Source organism: Colletotrichum paranaense (assembly GCF_030867605.1).
Source record: "Colletotrichum paranaense strain IMI 384185 chromosome Unknown Scaffold_7.1, whole genome shotgun sequence".
Classification (NCBI taxonomy): domain Eukaryota; kingdom Fungi; phylum Ascomycota; class Sordariomycetes; order Glomerellales; family Glomerellaceae; genus Colletotrichum; species Colletotrichum paranaense.
Genome location: NW_026848965.1, coordinates 1,010,135 through 1,030,085, shown reverse-complemented (window position 1 = coordinate 1,030,085; position 19,951 = coordinate 1,010,135). Strand labels below are relative to the sequence as shown.

General features: G+C 52.4%; 6 protein-coding genes across 6 annotated transcripts, besides 1 other annotated feature; 4 read left to right on the top strand and 2 right to left on the bottom strand.

Annotated features, from left to right (window-relative positions):
• Positions 1-1,114: 1,114 nt before the first annotated feature.
• Positions 1,115-1,186: a sequence feature (Short protein (CPAR01_09153, KAK1535611.1) was converted to a misc_feature.).
• Positions 1,187-1,995: 809 nt separating this feature from the next.
• CPAR01_09152 (uncharacterized protein) lies at positions 1,996-2,289 on the top strand (the record flags this gene model as incomplete). Its single annotated transcript, XM_060493418.1, has 1 exon — positions 1,996-2,289. One exon carries the CDS (start codon positions 1,996-1,998, stop codon positions 2,287-2,289), a length of 294 nt encoding a protein of 97 aa, XP_060347548.1.
• A 675-nt stretch (positions 2,290-2,964) lies between these two features.
• On the bottom strand, positions 2,965-3,270 carry CPAR01_09151 (uncharacterized protein; the record flags this gene model as incomplete). Its single annotated transcript, XM_060493417.1, has 1 exon — positions 2,965-3,270. The coding sequence occupies one exon, from the start codon at positions 3,268-3,270 to the stop codon at positions 2,965-2,967; it is 306 nt and encodes a 101-aa protein (XP_060347547.1).
• Positions 3,271-3,465: 195 nt separating this feature from the next.
• Positions 3,466-4,751, top strand: CPAR01_09150 (PH domain-containing protein; the record flags this gene model as incomplete). Its single annotated transcript, XM_060493416.1, has 2 exons — positions 3,466-3,696; positions 3,753-4,751. 2 exons carry the CDS (start codon positions 3,466-3,468, stop codon positions 4,749-4,751), a joined length of 1,230 nt encoding a protein of 409 aa, XP_060347546.1.
• A 2,080-nt stretch (positions 4,752-6,831) lies between these two features.
• Positions 6,832-8,082, top strand: CPAR01_09149 (cellulase; the record flags this gene model as incomplete). The annotated part of the gene is made up of 1 exon (XM_060493415.1): positions 6,832-8,082. One exon carries the CDS (start codon positions 6,832-6,834, stop codon positions 8,080-8,082), a length of 1,251 nt encoding a protein of 416 aa, XP_060347545.1.
• Positions 8,083-8,536: 454 nt separating this feature from the next.
• CPAR01_09148 (guanylate kinase) lies at positions 8,537-11,385 on the bottom strand (the record flags this gene model as incomplete). Its single annotated transcript, XM_060493414.1, has 5 exons — positions 8,537-9,010; positions 9,068-9,967; positions 10,024-10,179; positions 10,229-11,041; positions 11,101-11,385. The coding sequence occupies 5 exons, from the start codon at positions 11,383-11,385 to the stop codon at positions 8,537-8,539; spliced, it is 2,628 nt and encodes an 875-aa protein (XP_060347544.1).
• A 661-nt stretch (positions 11,386-12,046) lies between these two features.
• On the top strand, positions 12,047-16,523 carry CPAR01_09147 (intron-binding protein aquarius; the record flags this gene model as incomplete). Its single annotated transcript, XM_060493413.1, has 4 exons — positions 12,047-12,336; positions 12,390-12,877; positions 12,931-16,005; positions 16,066-16,523. 4 exons carry the CDS (start codon positions 12,047-12,049, stop codon positions 16,521-16,523), a joined length of 4,311 nt encoding a protein of 1,436 aa, XP_060347543.1.
• Positions 16,524-19,951: the final 3,428 nt, after the last annotated feature.

The following is a 19,951-nucleotide window of genomic DNA, read 5'->3' as shown; positions in this document are numbered from 1 at the left end:
CACTAACATATGCCAGATCCTGATCTGACTGGGGGTTGAGCGCCGCGGAAGAACGGTTCGATGAGCCGTGAGCAAACATGCTTATCTGAGCACCTCACCGCTCTTCCCGATGGATTGATTCTGTGGGCGGCTCTGGAGAGGAATCAATGTGGCGGAGGTGTGCTCCGGAACAACTTCGACTAGGAAAGAACACCCGCGAATAGCTGTGACAGCTCTTTACCGAGCGGATGGGACGTGGCATGGCGGGATATCAGGGTGATCCGTCTCGGAGCCGCGCTCATACAACGTGTAGTCTTGGCAGGGGACCGGGACTGCTTTGCGCGAGTTGAAAGGGCGGCAACTATTAAAGCTGGAACATGACGTTGATGCGTAGTGGATATGAGCGTATCTCTAGCTTGCTCGGATGAACTGAAAAGTGACGGACCGCATGTTGTGCATGGGTAATGGGCTTGTAAATAGAAGGGAGATAGAATGCAAGTAGACCACGGACGTATGACGCCTAAGCGCGCTCGGTTGACGAGGTTGAGGCCAAGTCTGGGCGCCTAAGAAATAACGCGCTTCGGATCTTGTTTGAATTGAGAAAAGCATTGGGCGTAGTGTAATTTCTGTTCTCCTATCCGTATCCAGCTAAGAAAGTTTGCAAGCGCCCTGCTTATCAAAGTGATTTGCTTGTGATATGCGGAGTACAAGGTACGGATAGCAGCGTCAGAATAAAGCCTAACGCAAAAATTCAGGAACGGAAAGAAATGGAGACTTGGGGCACATGTTCGGACCGTCAGAAACCAAAGTGCTGGGGAAAGCAAAACGCAACAGTCGGGAGTTTGGTCTAGCAACACACATGGCACGAGGGAGTCAGGGAGTCAGGCATTGAGATGGGACGAGATTCTTCTATTTGGAACAGAAAGGCGACCCACATGGGAAACAGTGAATGGCCAATGCAGCCGAGCGATCCAGAACAGGTAGGGTAGAGCCGCAGAAGCGTTTGTAGTGAGACGGTGGTCGCGACCTACCCCTTTTCCTACTACCTATCCATTATCCAATGATTCAGGACGTGCTTGACTTTTTCAACGTCTGCTCCGTACCTACTCCGTAGTCCACTGCTGCTGTCTGGCGAATGGCTGGCAGGCGGGGACTGGGAGACTTGGAGTTGCATCCCAACCACTCGATCAAACAGCTTCGGGGGTGAAACGGGGCGGTGCTGGTCGCTCAGTGCTTCACCCACTTCTTGGCCCGCCACTATTACTTTAGCCATTGATGGCGATAAAAGTCGTACGTGCTTTCTAAGGTATTTGAGGGCGCCTGAGGCTCTGCAGTGTCTGTACCTAGGAGCCAAGTACAATACACCTGAATGTTCTTGATGCCTTCAGCCGACAAGCAGAAGGCTTACTGTACATATAGGGCAAGAGACGGGAGTGAGGCATATGCAAGTATGTACCTTGTGTAAGTATTCCACGCTTTCCATGCAGCAAGTAGGTACTGCAGCAGGTACGCTCAAGCGCTCAGATGCGCCAATGACCATTTCCCTTGAATCCCCTCGACTCCCGACCACCTCTTCCCTGTCTCCCAAGCCTGTCACCTCTCAAAGGGCTGCTCTTGTTTCTTTGATTTCAGACACCGTCAACCACTCAAATGGGAGCTGGTGAGCTGACTTGGAGTCCTCTCCGCAGAACCCCTCACCAAGCCCCATGAGGCACTTTAGGAGATGTGGCCCAGAGCAATGCGCGCGTCTGCGACTCGCTGCGCTTCTTTCTGTTCTGCCCGTGGGGTCTTGACCATTTATTGGTTTGATGATCCCCCTCGGGTGTACCTGAATTGAGCATTGATTACCTTAGATGGATGTACATGATAGTCAAAACAGCAAGAGGAACGCAGTAAGCATAACGCAAGATACTTGTACCATCTACATCCAAAGTCCCCATTTCTGCCCCTGAGACAAGAGGTACCTTACAAGTCACATTGCAATATCATCTCATCAACAATGCCAACCTGGTACCAATGGTCCAATGCCACTGCAATGCATTAAAGAAAAAGGGACTCCACAAACTAATTTTGTCCTCTCTGCGCCCATTCGCCCACCTTCAGATGGCGCCTCTGATCCCTCTCTCTCTCAAGCTTGCTGCAATGCGCCCTGCTTCTTCTTTTCCTGCGACATCGCTGTGCCGATCAGCGCCCCTCCCCTCAAAGCTTAACTCTGACGGGCACCATTGTAATTTTAATCACCACCAAGCTTGGCTTGGGGCCGAGACTTTTAATTCCAGACTTTGTTCGACTCGTCCAATGTCTCCGTAGCTATCCCGTCACTCGTCACCGCCATTGGAGCTCTTCCGGCATCGTCATTGTCAACTCACTCCCGTCTCCCGTACATCCCGTCAGGTCCTCTCCTCTTTCTCCTCTTTCACTATCCAGTTTCGAAGCCGTACCATAGCTTCAGGTTCTTCCTCCACGCCTTGGCTACTCCATCGCATCTCGCCCCCGCTGAGTAAATACTCGGCACTTGACCTGTCGTCAATTCCACCACACTGTATCAGGCTTGCGGCTTGACTCCGTCACTCTTTTGAGAGGTATTTGACACGGCGCTACGGATACTTAGGTACTACATTACCTTACTGCGAAGCCCGTTGACCCTCACCGCATCTTGACATTCCAATTTTTTTTTATTAAAGACCATACCGCTCTACCCGACCCCCCCCCCCCCCATCCGTTACACAGCGCTCTTCATCCCTTTGCTGCCATCACTTGCCTCTCAAACTCGAGATTCGTCTCCTTTCCTTGGCATCCCAAGTTTCACCACTCAAATACCTGACCTCTCAGCCCCCCCGGCACAAGACATCTACACACGACACGCCCGTGCGAAAGGAGTCAACGCTGAAGCTCCTCCTTCTCCTTCTCTGCTCCCCCCCTTTCCGCAGCAACACTGCGCGCGCGACCCGTCTCGACCCGCCTTGCACACTCGTTTCTAACCATTTACCTTTGTGTCCAAACACATTTTCTGGTCCTTCTCTCGTTTTCGCAAGGGCAGCAATCAGCATAAACAACGCCCCAGTCGGTCCCAGCAAAAATACAACGGCAATCGAGCAAGGGCACGATAATAGAGCTACCACCGACGCGCGACTCCCACTCGGTATATCCACTTCCAGCCACCTCGACTTCTTTTTGCCTCGTCCAACACCCGACTTGACCTTGCAGAAATCCTTTGGCTACCTTACCTACCGATACCTGGACTAATACCCGGAGACCCAACGCTGCCGGCACTGCCTGCTTTAGTCGCATCGCTTGTTCACCCGCCGCCGCCGTTTTCTACAAGTCTCTCGTTCTTCGGCAACTTTGCGTCTTTGCCCGTTCCGCCCATCGTCGTATCGTTCCCCGGACGGACTTTTTGCACGGGAATCTCTTTAATGTGCGACTTTACGCGACTGCCATCCTACTTTCACCCACAACCACACGATACGAATTAATATCTTCATCATGACGACCATGGCCCAGTCGCAGATTCAGCTGCCTACGCCGCATCCGGCACCAAGCTTGGACGTCACCATCCCACCATCCTCGATATCTCTTCCCACCGATCCCAATTCTCGACTTCGAAGCCGCTTGGCCCTAGACACCTATTCGTCGCCCGTTAATCAAAACGGCAGCTTCGAGTTCGACCGTGTTGTGAAGAGCGGCTACCTGCAGAAGCGCACACAGAAGACAAAGGTTCGTAGGACCCGTATCCATTTATGCTTGAGGACCATTTCTGACCAATTGTGTAGACTTGGAAGTCAATTTACTTCGTCCTCCGACCCAATTCACTCTCAATTTACCGATCCGACAAGGAGGACAAGCTGCGACACAAGCTGTACCTCGCCGACTTAACCGCCGTTGCTTTGCTCAAGGACCCCAAAAACAAGAGAAAGAACGTGTTTGGACTCTTTTCGCCAGCGAGGAACTACCACTTTCAGGCTAGCAGTAGCCACGATGCAGAGGAATGGGTGGATTTGATTAGGAGCCATGCCCGTATTGAAGAGGAACATGATGAGCTGCTCCTTGCCAGCCCGAATGGCAAGCGGCAATCCTACCTTGTGGTTGGCAGATCCGCCCAGGCTGGAGACATGGCACGAACTGAAAGGCTTGGATCAAGCTCTCCTGAGCCGCTGGAACCTCCAGTGCCGCGCTTTGTTGGCTCAACCCATCGACGTCCATCGCAGATGGCGGATACCGCTGGGTACTCAGGCAACGAACTCGCCTCGCATTCGGACTTCTCAGACAACGAGATTCAAAGGATACAGGGCATGTCCATTGAAGACCTGGCGGTCCAGTTGCCGAGCAAAGGCACCCAGGACCGGCCAGGTCTTGACCGTAATGCGAGCCAACTTAGCGGTCTCAATATTGAGCAAGATCCGGATCGCGTCATCTGGCAGGGCTGGCTTTGGTTCCTCCGCAGCAAGGGCGGCGTGAAGCAATGGAAGAACCTTTGGGGTGTGCTCCGGCCGAGAAATTTTATTCTCTACAAGGACGAGTCCGAGTACACGGCGCAGTTCATTCGACCAATGTCGGCAATTGTTAATGTGGTTGACATTGACCCGGTCAGCAAGACCAAGAAGCACTGTCTGCAGCTCATTACGGAGGAAAAGAGCTACCGATTCTGCGCCCACGACGAAGAATCTTTGATTCATTGCCTTGGCGCATTCAAGAGCTTATTCGCCAAGAGACGAGAGCTCGAGACGCGGGGTCCTACAGGAGGAAACCAGCCCACTACAAATGCGGCATGAAGCTGCAAGTCATTACTAGGCAACCCACAGGATTTTCTTTTTTAGCGGGAGTTTTGCCACAGCCTTTTTTCTTTCTTTTGTTTACGAAGCATGACGCAACGATATTTATTTGGGACTCTACAGAGTCGAGGAGCCGGAGAGAAATGCTTGCTAATAGCTTTTGCTACTCAGCCGCAGCTACGGTCGAGTGTCAAGAAGACGACGACGACTCGGGCGCTGGTGCATTTCTTGGGAGAACGAGAGGGAAAAGGCCAGGCCACTCTTGGGAGAAAGAAGCCTATTAGCCAACCGCTTTGTTTTAGTATACCCTACCTTAGTGTGATACTATAGGCAGACTTTGACTGCTGGCCGTCTCAATATGAGGAGGCGGGTTACGAGTGACGATAATAATGAATAAATATTCTACTGCATTTCTGAGTTTGTCATTGTCGCTCAGTGATGCGAAGGCTTCTGTGCTTAGACCGGCCAGTGTTGCACAGACGAAAGCCCCCTGAACGACAGGAATGTCAAGAAATGATCATTCTCATTAGGTCACTGGCAAGTCATTTATTGCCTCTTGTGACACAGGATCTAGCAGACTCCCACGGCAAACCAGACCAGGCAGGTGTTATTGACTTGATGACCGCTTTGGCCGAACTTGACCAATAGCGCTGAAGATATTATTTCTCCAACTTTTGGAGGTGGGAGGGCTTTGGTACTAAGAATTATGAGAGGGAACTCAGGAAGGGGGGGACGCGAAGAAAAAAACGGTGTGGCGAATGAGAGTGGCGCAAACAGCTCAGACCTCTGTTAGTGTTGTCCAGCTCCAGCCCCGGTCGGGTGACGTGGACCCTCTTTTATCGGACGGTCCTATGGCGCCGCGTCCCGGCCACACCAACCTCACCTCCGCCGCCGGTTCCTTTTCAGTCTACGGGCCTTCTGCGCGTTTGAATACCACCCACACCTTTCCTCTGCATAGTAAGCTCTCGCCTCTGAGCTTTCCCCTTGGCTCTTTGGACGACACCCTGACAGATCTTAACCTTGTGAAATGCCTGCATGGCAAATGCCGTTCCTGGCCGAGACAGGCGAATCACACGCCGCAACGGCCATGCGTCCAGCAACGGCTTACCCCTGTCTATGGCGGGGGGGACCTGACGAAGAGAAAGAGGTCTCGGTACGCTTCTTCTCTGCTGTTGGCTCTGTGACGCTTTGGATCAACAACTTAGGGCACTGCTTTGAGAGTAGTTACGTGTTGGTTGTTTGCGGTCGAGTATAGGCGTGTTCATGGGTTGTTTGGCTCTCCGGCTGCTTTATCTTTTCCTATAGTGACGGACGGGATACAACCCTGTCGTGAGGAGAGCATGGGCTCGGTATACTGCGCCGACTCTATTCGTCCGAGGTTCTACACCTTTTGAGAAGCGCCTTTGACAGATGTGATTGATCGATGCTCCGTATGGATGGAACCTCTCCAGATGGACGCCCCCTTCTTCTAGGGAGGCGACTTCTTCTCTACTCGCACTTCCGTTTGGGCGGCCTGGGCATTTACGAGCAATGATATATATGGTAGGTCAGTTAAGGGTCGCGTGCTATCACCTCGGCGTTGTTTTTGAATGACTTTCTCTCGATCTTTCGCCCACACCTTTCTCTGCGAGCAGGGCGAGCACTTTCTCTGCCCGAAGGGTTGTATCGCTGGTTTCTGTTGGACCTGCAGGTAGTCAGTCGCCCTTCTGTCTCTTGGGGGGCTCCCTCAGCTGCTCTCCTTCAAGGTTCCATAGGACGTCCTCGTGGACTATTTCGGCACTTTCTGCGTACTTGATCTGGCAGATCAGGATGCTTCATACCTGATCGACGTTTGCCCCGCGCGTATTATATTACTTCTTTTCTTCTGCTTCTCGGCTACTTATTAGCATTAAGAGTCGACCATCCGTAGGCTGTCTGACTTGGCGACGCTTTCAAAGACTAGAGCTTTGTCTAGTATCTCTATATCGACACACGATCGTAGTGATCTGGGGGAATAAAACAGCTCGTAGGGCGATATCACAACAACGCGATAGTAAAAGTACCGTCTTGATAACAACAATATCAGAAAAAAGCGCCAACAATGAGGCTCGTCCCTATCCTCTGGGCCGCCTGGTCCCTCATCCTACCCGTCCTTGCCCAAAAGCCGCAACTCCCCCTCTTCTCAACATCTCGCTGGATAACAGACTCGTCCAACGCCCGCGTCAAACTCCGCTGCATCAACTGGGCCGGCCATATGGAGGTCAACCTCCCTGAGGGTCTCCACAAGCAGCCGATAGAGTACCTGGCCGACTGGATCAAGCAGCAAGGCTTCAACTGCGTGCGCCTCACCTTCTCGACAGACCACGCCACGAACCCGGGCGTCACCGTCCGCGACTCCTTCGTCAACGGCGCCAAAGCAGCCGGCGTGCCCGAGGCCGACCTGCTCAAGCTGTACGACCAGGCCCTAGTCCAAAACCCGTTCCTCGCCGACGGCAACATAACGCAGCGCGACGTCTTTGGCAAAGTCATCGACGTCCTCTGGGAGCGCGGCATCATGACCATCCTCGACAACCACGTCAGCAAAGCCTCCTGGTGCTGCAACCTCGACGACGGCAACGGCTGGTGGAAAGACGCGCGGTTCTACTGGGCCGCCAACTCGCGCTACTTTGACACGGACGACTGGCTCACGGGCCTGCAGCAAATGAGCCTCTGGGCCAAGACCAGACCGGGCGTCGCGGCCATTTCCATCCGCAACGAGTTGCGTGCCACCTGGACGCAGATTCCCTTTGCCGCGGATCAGTGGTACGGCTACGTGACGCGCGGGGCTAAAGTCGTCCACGAGGCAAATCCGGACGTGCTCGTCATCATCGGGGGGCTCAATTCGGCCACGGACTTTTCCCCGCTACGGACGAAGAACCTCGATACAAGCGCGTGGAAGGGGAAGAACGTGTGGGAGGCGCATAGCTACAGCTTCACGGTGACGACGCCAAATTTCGGAGACTGCAATGTTGAAAGGGCAGAGTACGGCGCCTTGTTCGGCTTCGTGCTGGAGCAGGGTAAAGGGTACACCGGTCCGCTGTTCATGTCCGAGTTTGGGGCCGCCATGCAGGGCGGGAGCGAGGACGGGCTGTCGGCCGAGGAGCACGCGTACCTGACTTGCCTTGTGGGCTATCTCGAGGACAATGACGCGGATTGGGCGTTGTGGGCGATTCAGGGGTCGTATTATGTGCGGAACAAGGCGGTTGATTTCGACGAGACGTGGGGTGCCATGGATCACGAGTGGAAAGGTTGGAGGAATGGCAAGTTCAAGGGGCTCTTGGGGAACATTTTTGCCGTTACTCAGGGGCCTTAGCATGGCTGCTGGGAGGGTGAGATTGTGGAATTATGCGAGATGTCAGTTTTCGGGTTCGGGATGATGTATGTAGATCTTGCCCGGATGATGGACAGAGATAGTTTACCACTTTAAAATTAATGTTGAGGACCGGCCCCCTTTCGTGTTGTGGCGAGGACATTCTGTGCCACCAGGCATCCAGATGGGTCTTGCATATCGAGGACAGTCAGTATTTTTCGCCGTACATCAGGGCCATCGTATCGGAAGATCATGGCGATGTCAATGATAGGTTGCCTCTGGGTTTTCGTCGTCCATTCACGCTTGGCAGAGACGAAGCCGTTGATAAAATGACTGGAAAAACTGGGTATCATGAATTTCTATCAATATCTAGCTAGTCCCGAGAATGCCAGTTGGCTGGTCTGGGTGAAGAGACGCGCCTACACTTTCGGCTGACGCTGGTTGGAGACCTACCTCCCTAGGATGCCTCCTTTGCCTCGTCAGCCTTGGCCTCGTCGACCTTCTCTTTGGTCTCTTCTGTCTCTTGTGCTTCCGCGGTCTTCTCGGTCTCCTCAACTCCCTGAGCTTCTTGAGACTCCTGGGGTTCTTGCGGCGCCTCTACCGGAGCATCGTCCATGATAGTGTCCGCTTCATCTACTGCTGCCTCGTTGTCTGGCTTGCCATTGCTGAGCTCGGCCTCTTCGGCTTTGCCATAGATGTGTTCCTCCAGCGTCTTGAAAGTGGCGTCGAGCTCCTCGTTGGTCAGAACCAAATCAAACCCATCCTTTAACTTCGAATCTTCTTCCCAGTAGGGAGCAGCTTTGCTAAGGGCGTCTGCAACCAAATCGCCTTTCTCCGCCTTTCGCAAGCGTTCTTCCAAAACTTCCTTACTTGGTGGCAAGATAAGAATTGTCCGTGCCGAGTAGCCAAGGTCGCGAGTTTGCTGGATGGCCTATATTTCGGTCAATAAAATTTCAGTTTTACTTGGGAGAGAAGGGAGATGTCTTACCTCGCTATCCATGTAGGTGACTGGGACCTTGCCACCCTCGACAACCGCTTCTAAAGCCTTCCGACTCGTGCCATAGTCCACATCATCTATCGTGGTAAACTCCAATAACGCATCGCCATCTCTCAGCATGTTAAAGGCCTGTTTCTCGACGAAGTAGAAGACTTTGCTCTCAGCCTCGCCTTCTTGTGCCTTTCTCGTCGTATGCCGTGGCACGTATTTAAAAGCTCCAGGACGTCGGCTTGCGAGTAATTGAAAAAGTGTCGCTTTCCCTGCACCGGGCGGTCCTGAGAGTATGATTGGGCGCTTGTCTTCGGGAACGTCTTCAGATTTTACGGCTTCCTCGGCAGCCTCGCTTTCGTCTACATCGACCGGTTCCTCAAATATGGCGTCGATCTTTTCCGGATCGTCGATCTTGTCGAATGAGGCCAACCTTGATTTGCCTGCTATACGGAGGGCGCGCCAACTCTTACTCGCTTTGCTTTCAATAAAAGGCGCTTTTTCCTGGGGGGTGTTTGACATGTCGATCTCAAAGTCGTCGTTGGCAATCTTCCCCTTGAAGCTCTCAAGCTCTGGCAGGCTGTATCTTTCCAGGGCCTTGAGCTTCTTCATCGCACGCTCGTCATCGCCATCATCCAGGAAACCGAGGGATAGAGACCCGATCGGCGTGGCCCTTAATCGCTTCTTTGTCGTTGTACGCTGAGCTGCCTTTTTGGCCTCGTCAAATGTCTCTGGGGATACTGCGGGCAACTCTATTGATGGGCAGTTCTCCGACTTCCAACGAATCCAGTTCTTATCTCTGGCAAGGACCGTTTCGACCATTCGACTGAAATACGGACCGTCAACCCCATGCTTGAGGTACTTGTCGACAATCGTCTTCTTCATCTCTGTCGCCCATTTCGTCTGTCTCCATGTCAGTCTGCCTCTTAACTGTTCACGGATATAATCCCGCCACTTACGTCTTCTTCGGTAAGAACCTGGCCGAGGTAAATCACCGATTTATTTTGAGCGTTGCCGGCCAGTTTCTCCTTTGTTTTCGGGGAAAGAGAGAGAAGGAAATCCATGATGATCAAGGCTTGAACGAGGATGTGTCTGCGGAAAGAAATGTCGCTCATCTAGGACAGTCAGTCTGAGGGCCACACAGCATGATGTGCCACTGCTTACCTCTAATTCAAAGAGGTCTCTGCTTGTCAGATATTTGGGATTGTATGAGTTTGCCAAGTCGCTCTCTTCCACATCTGCTCGTTTCCGTTTGAAGCCTCGTTGGGCCTCATCTACCGCTTTTGGCGGCCGCTGACCCTGCTCGCTTTGAATTGCTCGGAAAGATGTCATTGTCGCTTCTAAGCCGCGCTTGAACTCATTCAAGTGGGCAGGATCAAACAATCTCTTGGGCTGGCTAAAAGTCTCCTGCAGAGACCAAAACAAGGGATACAGAGCATCTGGCTCAAGCGGCTGATCGTTCTGCAGTGACTTCTTCGCGTCAAATGAAACGGCCTTTGGTTGAGACTTGGACTCTGTTTCCCTAGCCCCCGTCTGACTATCCACGTCCATTTGCTCGGTAGTCTCCTCAGCTTTGGCACTCAAATCGTCAAAGACAGTGACATTCTCGGTATGGTATTCTCCTCGCAAGTTGACGGAGCTCTTGTCTCCCAGGGGAAAGCTCTGAAACATGAAGATGAAGACGCGACCACAGAAAGCAGTATCCTCAGCTCGAGAGAGACGTCGCAGGAGTTCGTTACAGCTACGAAGGATCACCAATTGTTTTTGCTTGAAATGCTTCACGGTAATCCTCTCGCGTCTCGATTCAAGAAAGTCGAAGATCTTGCGGCATCCGGCGATTGTTTGGCTGTCCAGGAGTTCTTCCACCAGCCAGAATAACAAGGCTGGGTCGCATTTTTCGTCGTCGGAGAGCACAGTCAGGAGGTCAAACAAGTTCCAGACCTTGACGAAATCTGGGGATTCGATGGGTGTCGTGGCCTCGAGAAGTATGTTGTTAGTTAATTGATGCCTGGCGAGGATAATTGAGTTCGACCTACAATCAAATTGCTGAACATATCTCTTACGGCAGTCTCGATGATAGCGAATTGTTGGGCTTTGTTCTGAATCGCAATGCCGACGCCATTCTCTTCTGAGACTCCCGGAATCGCAAGCACGCGAGCAAGCTGTTCCTGCAGATCACCAAAGTCTGCCTTTTGTAATGCTGGTTCAATGGTGGGTGTAGACTTGACCTCCATCGAGCGAGCCAGGAGGCCGTCCAGCAATTTTGCAAATGCAACGACCCCGGGCACCTCATGGCGCTGAGGCGTGACGGCGGCCGGCATCTTGGGATCGGTCGAGAGACTGCGCTTAGTTGTGTAGAAGCGAGGAAAGCTTAGCCATATATGCCATGTGACGGTAGGTTTGGCTGGTCGAATGGATGTCGCGTTTCGTTCCCTCTCGACGCTAGGTGTGTTGAAGACTCCGTTGCGGAAAATGTGTTCGCAATGCGCAGCGTTGCCGATTGAAAGAATTCACGATCGGTCGAGCTTCAGTTCCCGTAGTGGAGGTATCCGTAAGGTAAGGTACGTCGCAAACAACGACCTTGAGTCTAAGGTAAGTGGGTCCAGCCACTGGCGCTACCACCCTGGAAGAAGTTTACAGCACCTTTTTGAGACACCCATAGGCACCTCGCGACTCAGGTGCTCTCCAGTGAGCAGCCCTGTAGCTTGCAAACAAACACTGGGGGAAGACTGATCGCGTCGGTTTGTCGCGTGGGGAACCTGCACCACCAGCCAACTCACCTTCATCTGAGAGTGCGACTTGCCCGAAAAGCAAGGCTGAAATTTTTGAGAGGTGGACGAGCTCTGCATTTCGTCACTTTCAACAATTGCGCGCCTGCGCATCGAATTTTCCACAGCAAATCGACACCCGCCTTGTCTTTTTTCTCACCAGCATGCAATCGCGCATATTGGCATTCCTCTTTGTCCGAAGTTGAAAAGCACCATGCCGACAGCCAAGAGGCAGAAGAAGAGCAGCGAGGCTCAAGCTGCGCCGTCAACCCGATCCCAAACAAAGGCCACGAGCGACCGTCCGACAGTTGCCGATATCGAGGGGGAAAGCGCATTCGCTCAATTGGCAAAGAAGCATTGGTTGAAGACGACAAGGAGCAAGAGGGCGACCAAGGTCAAGGTCAAGAACGATGTTCTCAAGCAAGAGATATGGGATGTTTTGGAACGTGATGGCTTCCCGTATAAGTCTATCTTGACTTTGGAGAGCTTGCAGACTCTCGAGAGGTATGTACAATTACACTGATATTTGGATATTTGCTGATCCTGATGTCTCTTAGTTACCTGTGGCCCGGATACTCCGACGACTCCTCCAACCATCATGTCTTACTATTGGTCCTGCTGGCTAACGTGAAGCGCCGTGAGCAACTCGAGGCATGGAGCATATTCGAGGATCGACCAGACGAATTCTCGGGCCTTTTTCGCCGAATCCTATCTCTGACTCTCGACCAAACACTTTCGCCTGCGATTCGGACACACCTGCTGTCATTTTTGATCTCGGCCTTCCAGAGCTTGGACTGCGCGATTGTGAGGAAAGAGTGCGCACCGTTGGTCTCCATTTCGATATGGCACAGCTTGTCGACTGAAGAACTACGCGAAGAGAAGCTCGAGCAGCACGCGCATGTGAGAAAGGCATGGCGTGCTGCAGGGAAACGATATGACGCTGCCGACGATGCTACAAAGGCGAAATTGCGGTTTGATCGATCATGGCTGTACAGCTTGGTCCTGCACTTTCTCAGCTTGATTTACACAGAGAACGCAAAGCCAGGTAAGAAGCTGTCATATAACTAGCTGGAGGAATGCGTGTCTAACGTGAATTAGACCAAGTCCTATACTGCGAGCGTTTTGTCGAGTTCCTGACAGACTTACAAAGCCAGCTTCCTACTCGACGTTATGTCAACACCCTTCTGCTTGACCTCCACATTCTCCCCGCCATGCGCCTGTCTCCTGTCTTTAATGACGAGGAGAACAGTCTTCTGAGGGATCTAAACGCACTTCTCAGACATTACACCTTTTTCACGATCGATGACCAAACAGGCGCACAATTGAGCCGGACAGAAGCGTATGATAAACACTGCGCAAACTTGTCAAGGCTTCAAAAGACGTCACTGAAGCATTTCAAAGAAAAGCTCACTGTATTGGCGTTGTCAAACTACGGCTCAATTGACAAGAGGGATGAGCTGGCCGGACTTCTGGAACCGCTGACCGACGAAGAGATTATTGAGTTAGCAGGGTTGCTTCGCCTCCGGACAACGTATCCAGACTCTTGTTCAGTGAGCATCGATAGGAAATTTCTCCTCGAGGCGCTTCTTACCACTTTTGAACGGCGGAAATCCTTTCAGGAAATCGCTCGCGACATGGCGTTGGTCCCCACGGAGCAATCTCTGTTCGAGAACAACGTGATGAGAACCGAGAATTACGATGGTTCCCATCCTCTGGCTTTGCCAAAGCTTAACTTGCAGTACCTGTCAGTTGGCGACTTCCTCTGGAGATCACTCGTCTTGTACCGTGCCGAGTCTTTCTACGGCATCAGGAAAGATGTTGAGTCCGCCATTCGTCGCCTTCGACCCGAAAGCCGCAGACCGGGTGAAACCAGCTTCCAAGGGTTCTCCAAAATGGCCTTGCCGACTACAAAGCCTTCAATCCTCGAAGTTGTGCCTGCCCTCGTAGGGGATGACAAACCGTCATTGGTTCGGGCGGAGATCTCCATTGATGTCCGCCGCCTGAACGATGGTATCAAGCGTGAATGGGACTCGCTGAGACCAGACGATGTAGTCTTCCTTCTTGCCATCCAGGCTCCCGCCTCCCACAGCGCCACAAACGGAGATAGTGCACATTCAGAAACTGAGAAGCTCGGCATTATCTCTATCCGATCTGCCGAGATCATTCAGATCACTGACGATAAGGGTAAGGTGGTTCGAGATGGTTCAGGTCACTACGATAGCCGACGGAGATTCCAGTTGAGACTGGATCCTAGGACATATGCCGCGGACGCCGAACGCTCCTCTGCAAGTCCGCCTGAGGCATACGAGCGGATCAACGTTGTCATGCGTCGCAGCGGAAGGGAGAACAACTTCAAGCCCGTGCTGGAGTCTATTCGCAGCTTGACACTCTCAGAGGTCCCGATTGCTTCGTGGTTTCATGAAGTTTTCCTCGGCTACGGCGACCCTGCCGGTGCCACCTACAAGCAGTTGCCGAATCGCATCAAGACTATCGACTATCGAGACACTTTCTTGGATTGGCAGCATCTTACTGGGAGCTTGCCAGGCAAGATTGTGGAGCCGAGTGACGATGTTTCTGGCAGCTTTGGCCCTCCATATGTGTTGGAAACTGCCGAGCGCCAAGCCGTTGAACCCTTATCAAAGCCATCCAAGAAGCGTCGTCGGGACACTGAGCCTGCCTTACTGGCTGAGGTGGAGACAGTGAAGGTATCGACCTATAAGCCACCCAACACTGGCCCATATCCTGTCGACACGCCGAAGTTAAACAAGGTGCGATTCACTCCAGCACAGATAGAAGCGATCACATCGGGAACGCAACCTGGTCTCACAGTCATCGTGGGCCCTCCTGGAACGGGCAAGACGGATGTCGCAACGCAAGTCATCAACAACATCTACCACAACTTCCCGGAGCAGAAGACGCTCTTGATTGCACACAGCAACCAGGCGCTCAACCAGTTGTTCGCAAAGATTGTGGCCTTGGATATTGATGCCCGTCATCTGCTTCGTCTGGGACACGGCGAGGAAGAGCTCTACACTGAAGGCAGTTTTAGCAAACACGGTCGTGTCGAATCTTTCCTGGAAAATCGAGATCGATACTTGCTGGAGGTCAACCGTCTGGCGGCCAGTATTGGTGCGCCTGGTGCTCATGGTAATTCTGCGGAAACGGCCGGCTACTTCCACTCGGTGTATATCGAGCCAGCCTGGACCAAGTTCATCGAAATCACCAAGGCGGAAGAGACCTCGGCTGCTGACATTGTCGGCGCTTTCCCCTTCCATCAATTCTTTTCGGATGCGCCGCAGCCCCTCTTTTCACCCGAGGCCGACAGAGAAACCATCCTTGATGTTGCTAATGGGTGCTACCGCCATATTACGAAGATCTTCTCTGAATTGGCCGACGCCATACCATTCGAGATTCTACGCCGAGACAAGGACAAGGCCAACTATCTCCTGACCAATGAAGCACGAATCATTGCCATGACATCTACTCATGCAGCAATGAGACGTGGAGAGATTGCTTCCCTTGGATTCCACTATGACAACGTCGTCATGGAGGAAGCTGCACAAATCACCGAGATCGAAAACTTCATTCCCTTGGCTATGCAAAAGCCAAAGAAGGGGCAAATGAGCTTGCAGAGAGTTGTCCTTTGTGGTGATCACTTCCAGAACTCCCCAGTCATTCAGAGTATGGCATTCCGGCACTACGCGAATCTTGAACAGTCGCTGTTCTCGCGACTTGTCCGCCTTGGAGTGCCCACTATCAATCTGGACCAGCAGGGCAGAGCTCGACCATCCATCGCCAATCTCTATCAGTGGCGGTACCCCAAGCTGGGCAACCTGCCGCATGTGGAGAGCGAAGGCGAATACTCTGTGGCGAACGCTGGCTTCAAGTACGACTACCAGTTCATCAACGTGCCCGACTACAAGGGACGTGGAGAAACGGAGCCAACTCCCCACTTCATCCAAAACCTCGGAGAGGCGGAGTATGCAGTGGCTGTGTACCAATACATGCGCCTTCTAGGCTATCCGGCATCGAAGATTAGCATTCTGACCACTTATGCTGGCCAGCGAGCCCTGGTGAAAGACGTCCTGGCCCATCGATGCGCTGACAAGACGATCTTTGGCATGCCCAAGATTGTAACAACCGTGGATAAGTACCAGGGCGAGCAAAACGACTGTAAGTTCTACAATTAGTGCGAAGCTTGGATGATCTGCACGGGAAACTAATACGCTGTAGATATTATTCTCTCGTTGACCCGCACATCAAGAGTTGGATACCTTCGTGACATCCGTCGCATGACGGTTGCGCTTTCTCGCGCGCGCCTGGGTTTGTACATCCTTGGCCGTCGTGAGATATTCGAGGCATGCTACGAGCTACGGCAAGCGTTCGACCAGCTCTTGGCCCGACCTGATAAGCTTATGCTTGTCACTGGCGAGCTCTACCAAACAGAGAGACCGAATGTTGGAGATGTCAAGGCTGAAGTCCCCGGAGAGGTTTGTATGGAAGGGGTTGAGCATCTTGGCCAGTACGTGTACCAGATGACCAACACCAAAGTGAAGCAATTGCAAGCAGAGGGCACGATAGCCGGAGGTGGGGAGATGGAGGTCCTCGAGACTCCGCTGGAAGTGGTAGACGAAGCGGAAGAAGATGTAAGTGATGCCGTGGAGGCGATCCCTGACGAGGTTGAGGAGTGAGAAACAAGCATGGCGAGGTATGCTGATGAGATACAAGAACGATGGCCAAGGCGGTGGTCATCTAGCAGGATAACGATGGGAATGTATCATTTCTACAGTGTTTACGAATCTGGGATGGGTAGACCCAACTGCAAACAGGCGAAGGACCTTGACGAGGAAGATGTTTGAAGCAACTCCGTGCTACCTTTCCTCCTAGCTCCTTCAATGATAACGTTTGTGTGTGTGTGTGGTTCCTCAAGCACGTGCACGGAGTTGTGAGTTACAGAATGGCACACAATGGCTATTCTAGAAGGACGGGTAGAATGTTTGAAGTTGAAAGGACGGCGATCAAACGGCTCTGGCCGACTTCTTCTGTGCAGAGAAAGCAGGAAGGATACTAAATTTACCGCCCACACTCCTGTAGCCATCCTCGATCAGGATGAGACCCTTTGGTGATGAAGCGCGTCTTGAGTACAATACATAAACTTACAGAGTAGCGCCGACCTTGAGTTACCTTCCACTACGGGTAGGTAGCTAGCTACCTTAGGTACCTGAGATTCTAGAGCCCGACTAGCCAGTAAGCGCCGGCTGTTTAGGGTCCGCACATCATGTACGGTGACGACAACCACTGCGGCGCTGGTACTGCAGAAAAAGGGTGTTTTGGATATGATGAGCAGGGACGGGCAGGGGGTAAGCAGGGAAGACCATCAAGTCAGCTAAGTAAGACTCACGAGCAGATCCGTAGTACCATACATGCAAGTCGCTGGCGGCGGCAGACGGTAACGGCGCAAACGGGCATCTTGATATTGAGTCTTTGCAATCTGATTGGGCATAGGCGTTCGGACGGAGAGGCAGAAAGAATCGGGGATTTGTCGTGTTATTTTGACTGTTTTTCTTCATGGGAGTGACTGCATGATGGCTCTGAGTCAACGTGTGAGGTGTTCTGCCTTTTTGTGAGTCTGCGTGTCATGATACCGAGACTTGGCCACTGGGTTTGGCAGCGAGGCGAGGTTGGCCAAGCATGGGAAGGGGAAAAGTCTAACGAAATGGTGTGGCAACTGGCATACAGAGCGTTACGATGACCAGGCACCAGTGCCATGTTACGCACCAGAGAGAGGAAGATGAAGCCCAGAGAAAGGAGAATGACTGGACTGGCTGACTGACTGGCTGGCAATTAGCACAGCGCAACCAAGGCAACACAAGTCACGAGAAAAGCACGAGCATCGCCCCAAGCTTGCTTGCAGTGACGGAAGAACAAGTCTCTTACCCACCCCTAACATAGTGCTCCCGTCCGTTAGCGCGCTCGCGCTGCCCCCATCTTGGGTCGTAGAGACCGAAAAGAGTCCATTTGCAACTCGGGGGAAGAGCAGACTTTTCTTCCGCCTGAATGGGGGAATAGGAGGGACAGAATTAGACGAAGGGGCTTGGGGAAGCACGGGTGACGGAAGCTTGTAAATTGGAAATTCGGATATTGGGCAACATTCAGGCACTGGGCTCCGCGAGCAACCTCATCTCTCTCCTCTCAAGCTTCACCTGTGACTCCTCCGTCTCACTTACGGAGGCTTGTCTTCGTTCGCCTTAGGCCTGTACGGTAAGGACGGCTTGCAAGCCGCGGCGACGGCGCCCCCCCCCCCCTTTTTTTTTCTGCTGTCTCGTCTGACGTCCAAAGCTGGCTATTTGAATGAAGCCCAATCAATTAGAGAGACGACGCGTCTAACACGCGCGCTTGTTGCCACTATTTTTAATAAATTTTTTTGCATCCAACATTGCTCTTTCCTAACTGTGGCTGATGGAAGAGCTAAGTTGAGAATTGCCAGTCATTAGCAAACCTGCCGTGTTGCAGGTGTTTGTACTGAATGCAGTTTGTCTGAAGGCCATGGGAGTAGGCAAAAGGGTCGGGTGAGAGAAAACTCAAGGTCGATGACACGACGCGCACCCATGCTCGCGCCACGCCACGCCATGCAATCAATTAAAGGGAGGAATGAGGCTGCCGATGAAGTCACTTTGTCGCGTCGCGAACTCCCTATTAAGTTATAGAATGAGGTAGCATACCCTCAGTGCCGGTTTCGTGCACGGAGGCATACCGCAAAGTGGTTTGCTTATTCCTTGTGGCTAGTAGTGTGAGAAGCAAGCAATAAGGAAGTCTGCTTCGCCTGTTCTCTCGGCGTTGGTGGCCCAATAAAACTTGGTGTAAAGCTGGTGTTCTCTTCCAGGTTTACTAAGCGAATCGGGGGAACCACCTCAACCAAAGTGAGAGACTCGCAGATCTCACGTACGACATTGACGGGGGCATTGAGACCGACAAGGGCACATTTTGGGCCCCCGGATATCCCATCGAGCCCATGTCATCTAATCCCACCGAGCGATGCGCATTGCCATTTAGCCCATACCCGGTACCCGCGCTGCTTTGCGCGTTGACGCATGCGATGGGTGATTGATGGGAAAAGAGATGCCGATCCGCCTGACGGTGCTGGGGTTATCACAGTCACACATCTTCAACTAGGAAGCTGTCGACTCACCAGAGGAGGGCCAAAGCGATGCTGATGAGTCTTTGTGTATCTGCAATACTGGATACAGTGAATGGGGAAAGTTCATGTTACCTGTAGTGAGCTGACTTGCGAATTATCGTGACTGCTGCGGACAGCTGTGCGCAACAGCAGCTTCTCATTCATCGGACTTAAGACACCGGAGGCGATGCCACCGAATGAAAACGAAGTGACTGGTTGGCTGGGTTTCCGGGGGGAGCGGGAACGTTCGCCTCGTTTGGAGTAGTGTTGGATTCTGCCGCACTGATTCGTGATGGCAACTCTATTGAGGGAGAAAAAAAAATCAACTGCACCGTGCCGTGCTGTTTACACGAATAAGACGAGTAAAATGTGCCGTTGTCTCTGTAGCTAGCATCAGGACCTAGGAAGTCGAGGCATGATCAACTCCCTGGCGCTGATAACAGCAGCAGCAGTTCCTGAGTTGATACAGTCCTCATGGGAAGTACGGCATTGCAAAAGAGCATAATATTCCTTGGGGGGAAGAAGGAGGGAAAAAAAGAAAAGGACAAAACGCACGTGTTAGCCTCTCTCTGACGCCAGGGAAACTGCAGGGGTATGAGCTCGGGCAGGGTAGGGATGTTTGGGGTGGCCCTTGTCTAGCCTTGCTCGTCTCTTGTGTTCTAGCTCCTTATTCGGGAGACCAGGGTCACTGTTTGAAACCGACGTTCAGAACTAAATAAAATTTCCCCCTTCTCTTTGTAGGAGGGATTGTTGAAGTTGCATGGAATCAATGTCTGTATCCGTAGAAGGTAATTGGGAGGAAGGAAGATGGAAGGCTTCGTTACGGGTTGCTGGGTCAGGTACGCGGGTTAGAGTCTCGAGGCACGGCTGCAGAAGCTTCCAATAGTCGTGTGTACTATTGCGCCTTTTTGATAGGAAGAGTGGGATAAAGAGAGAGGGCCA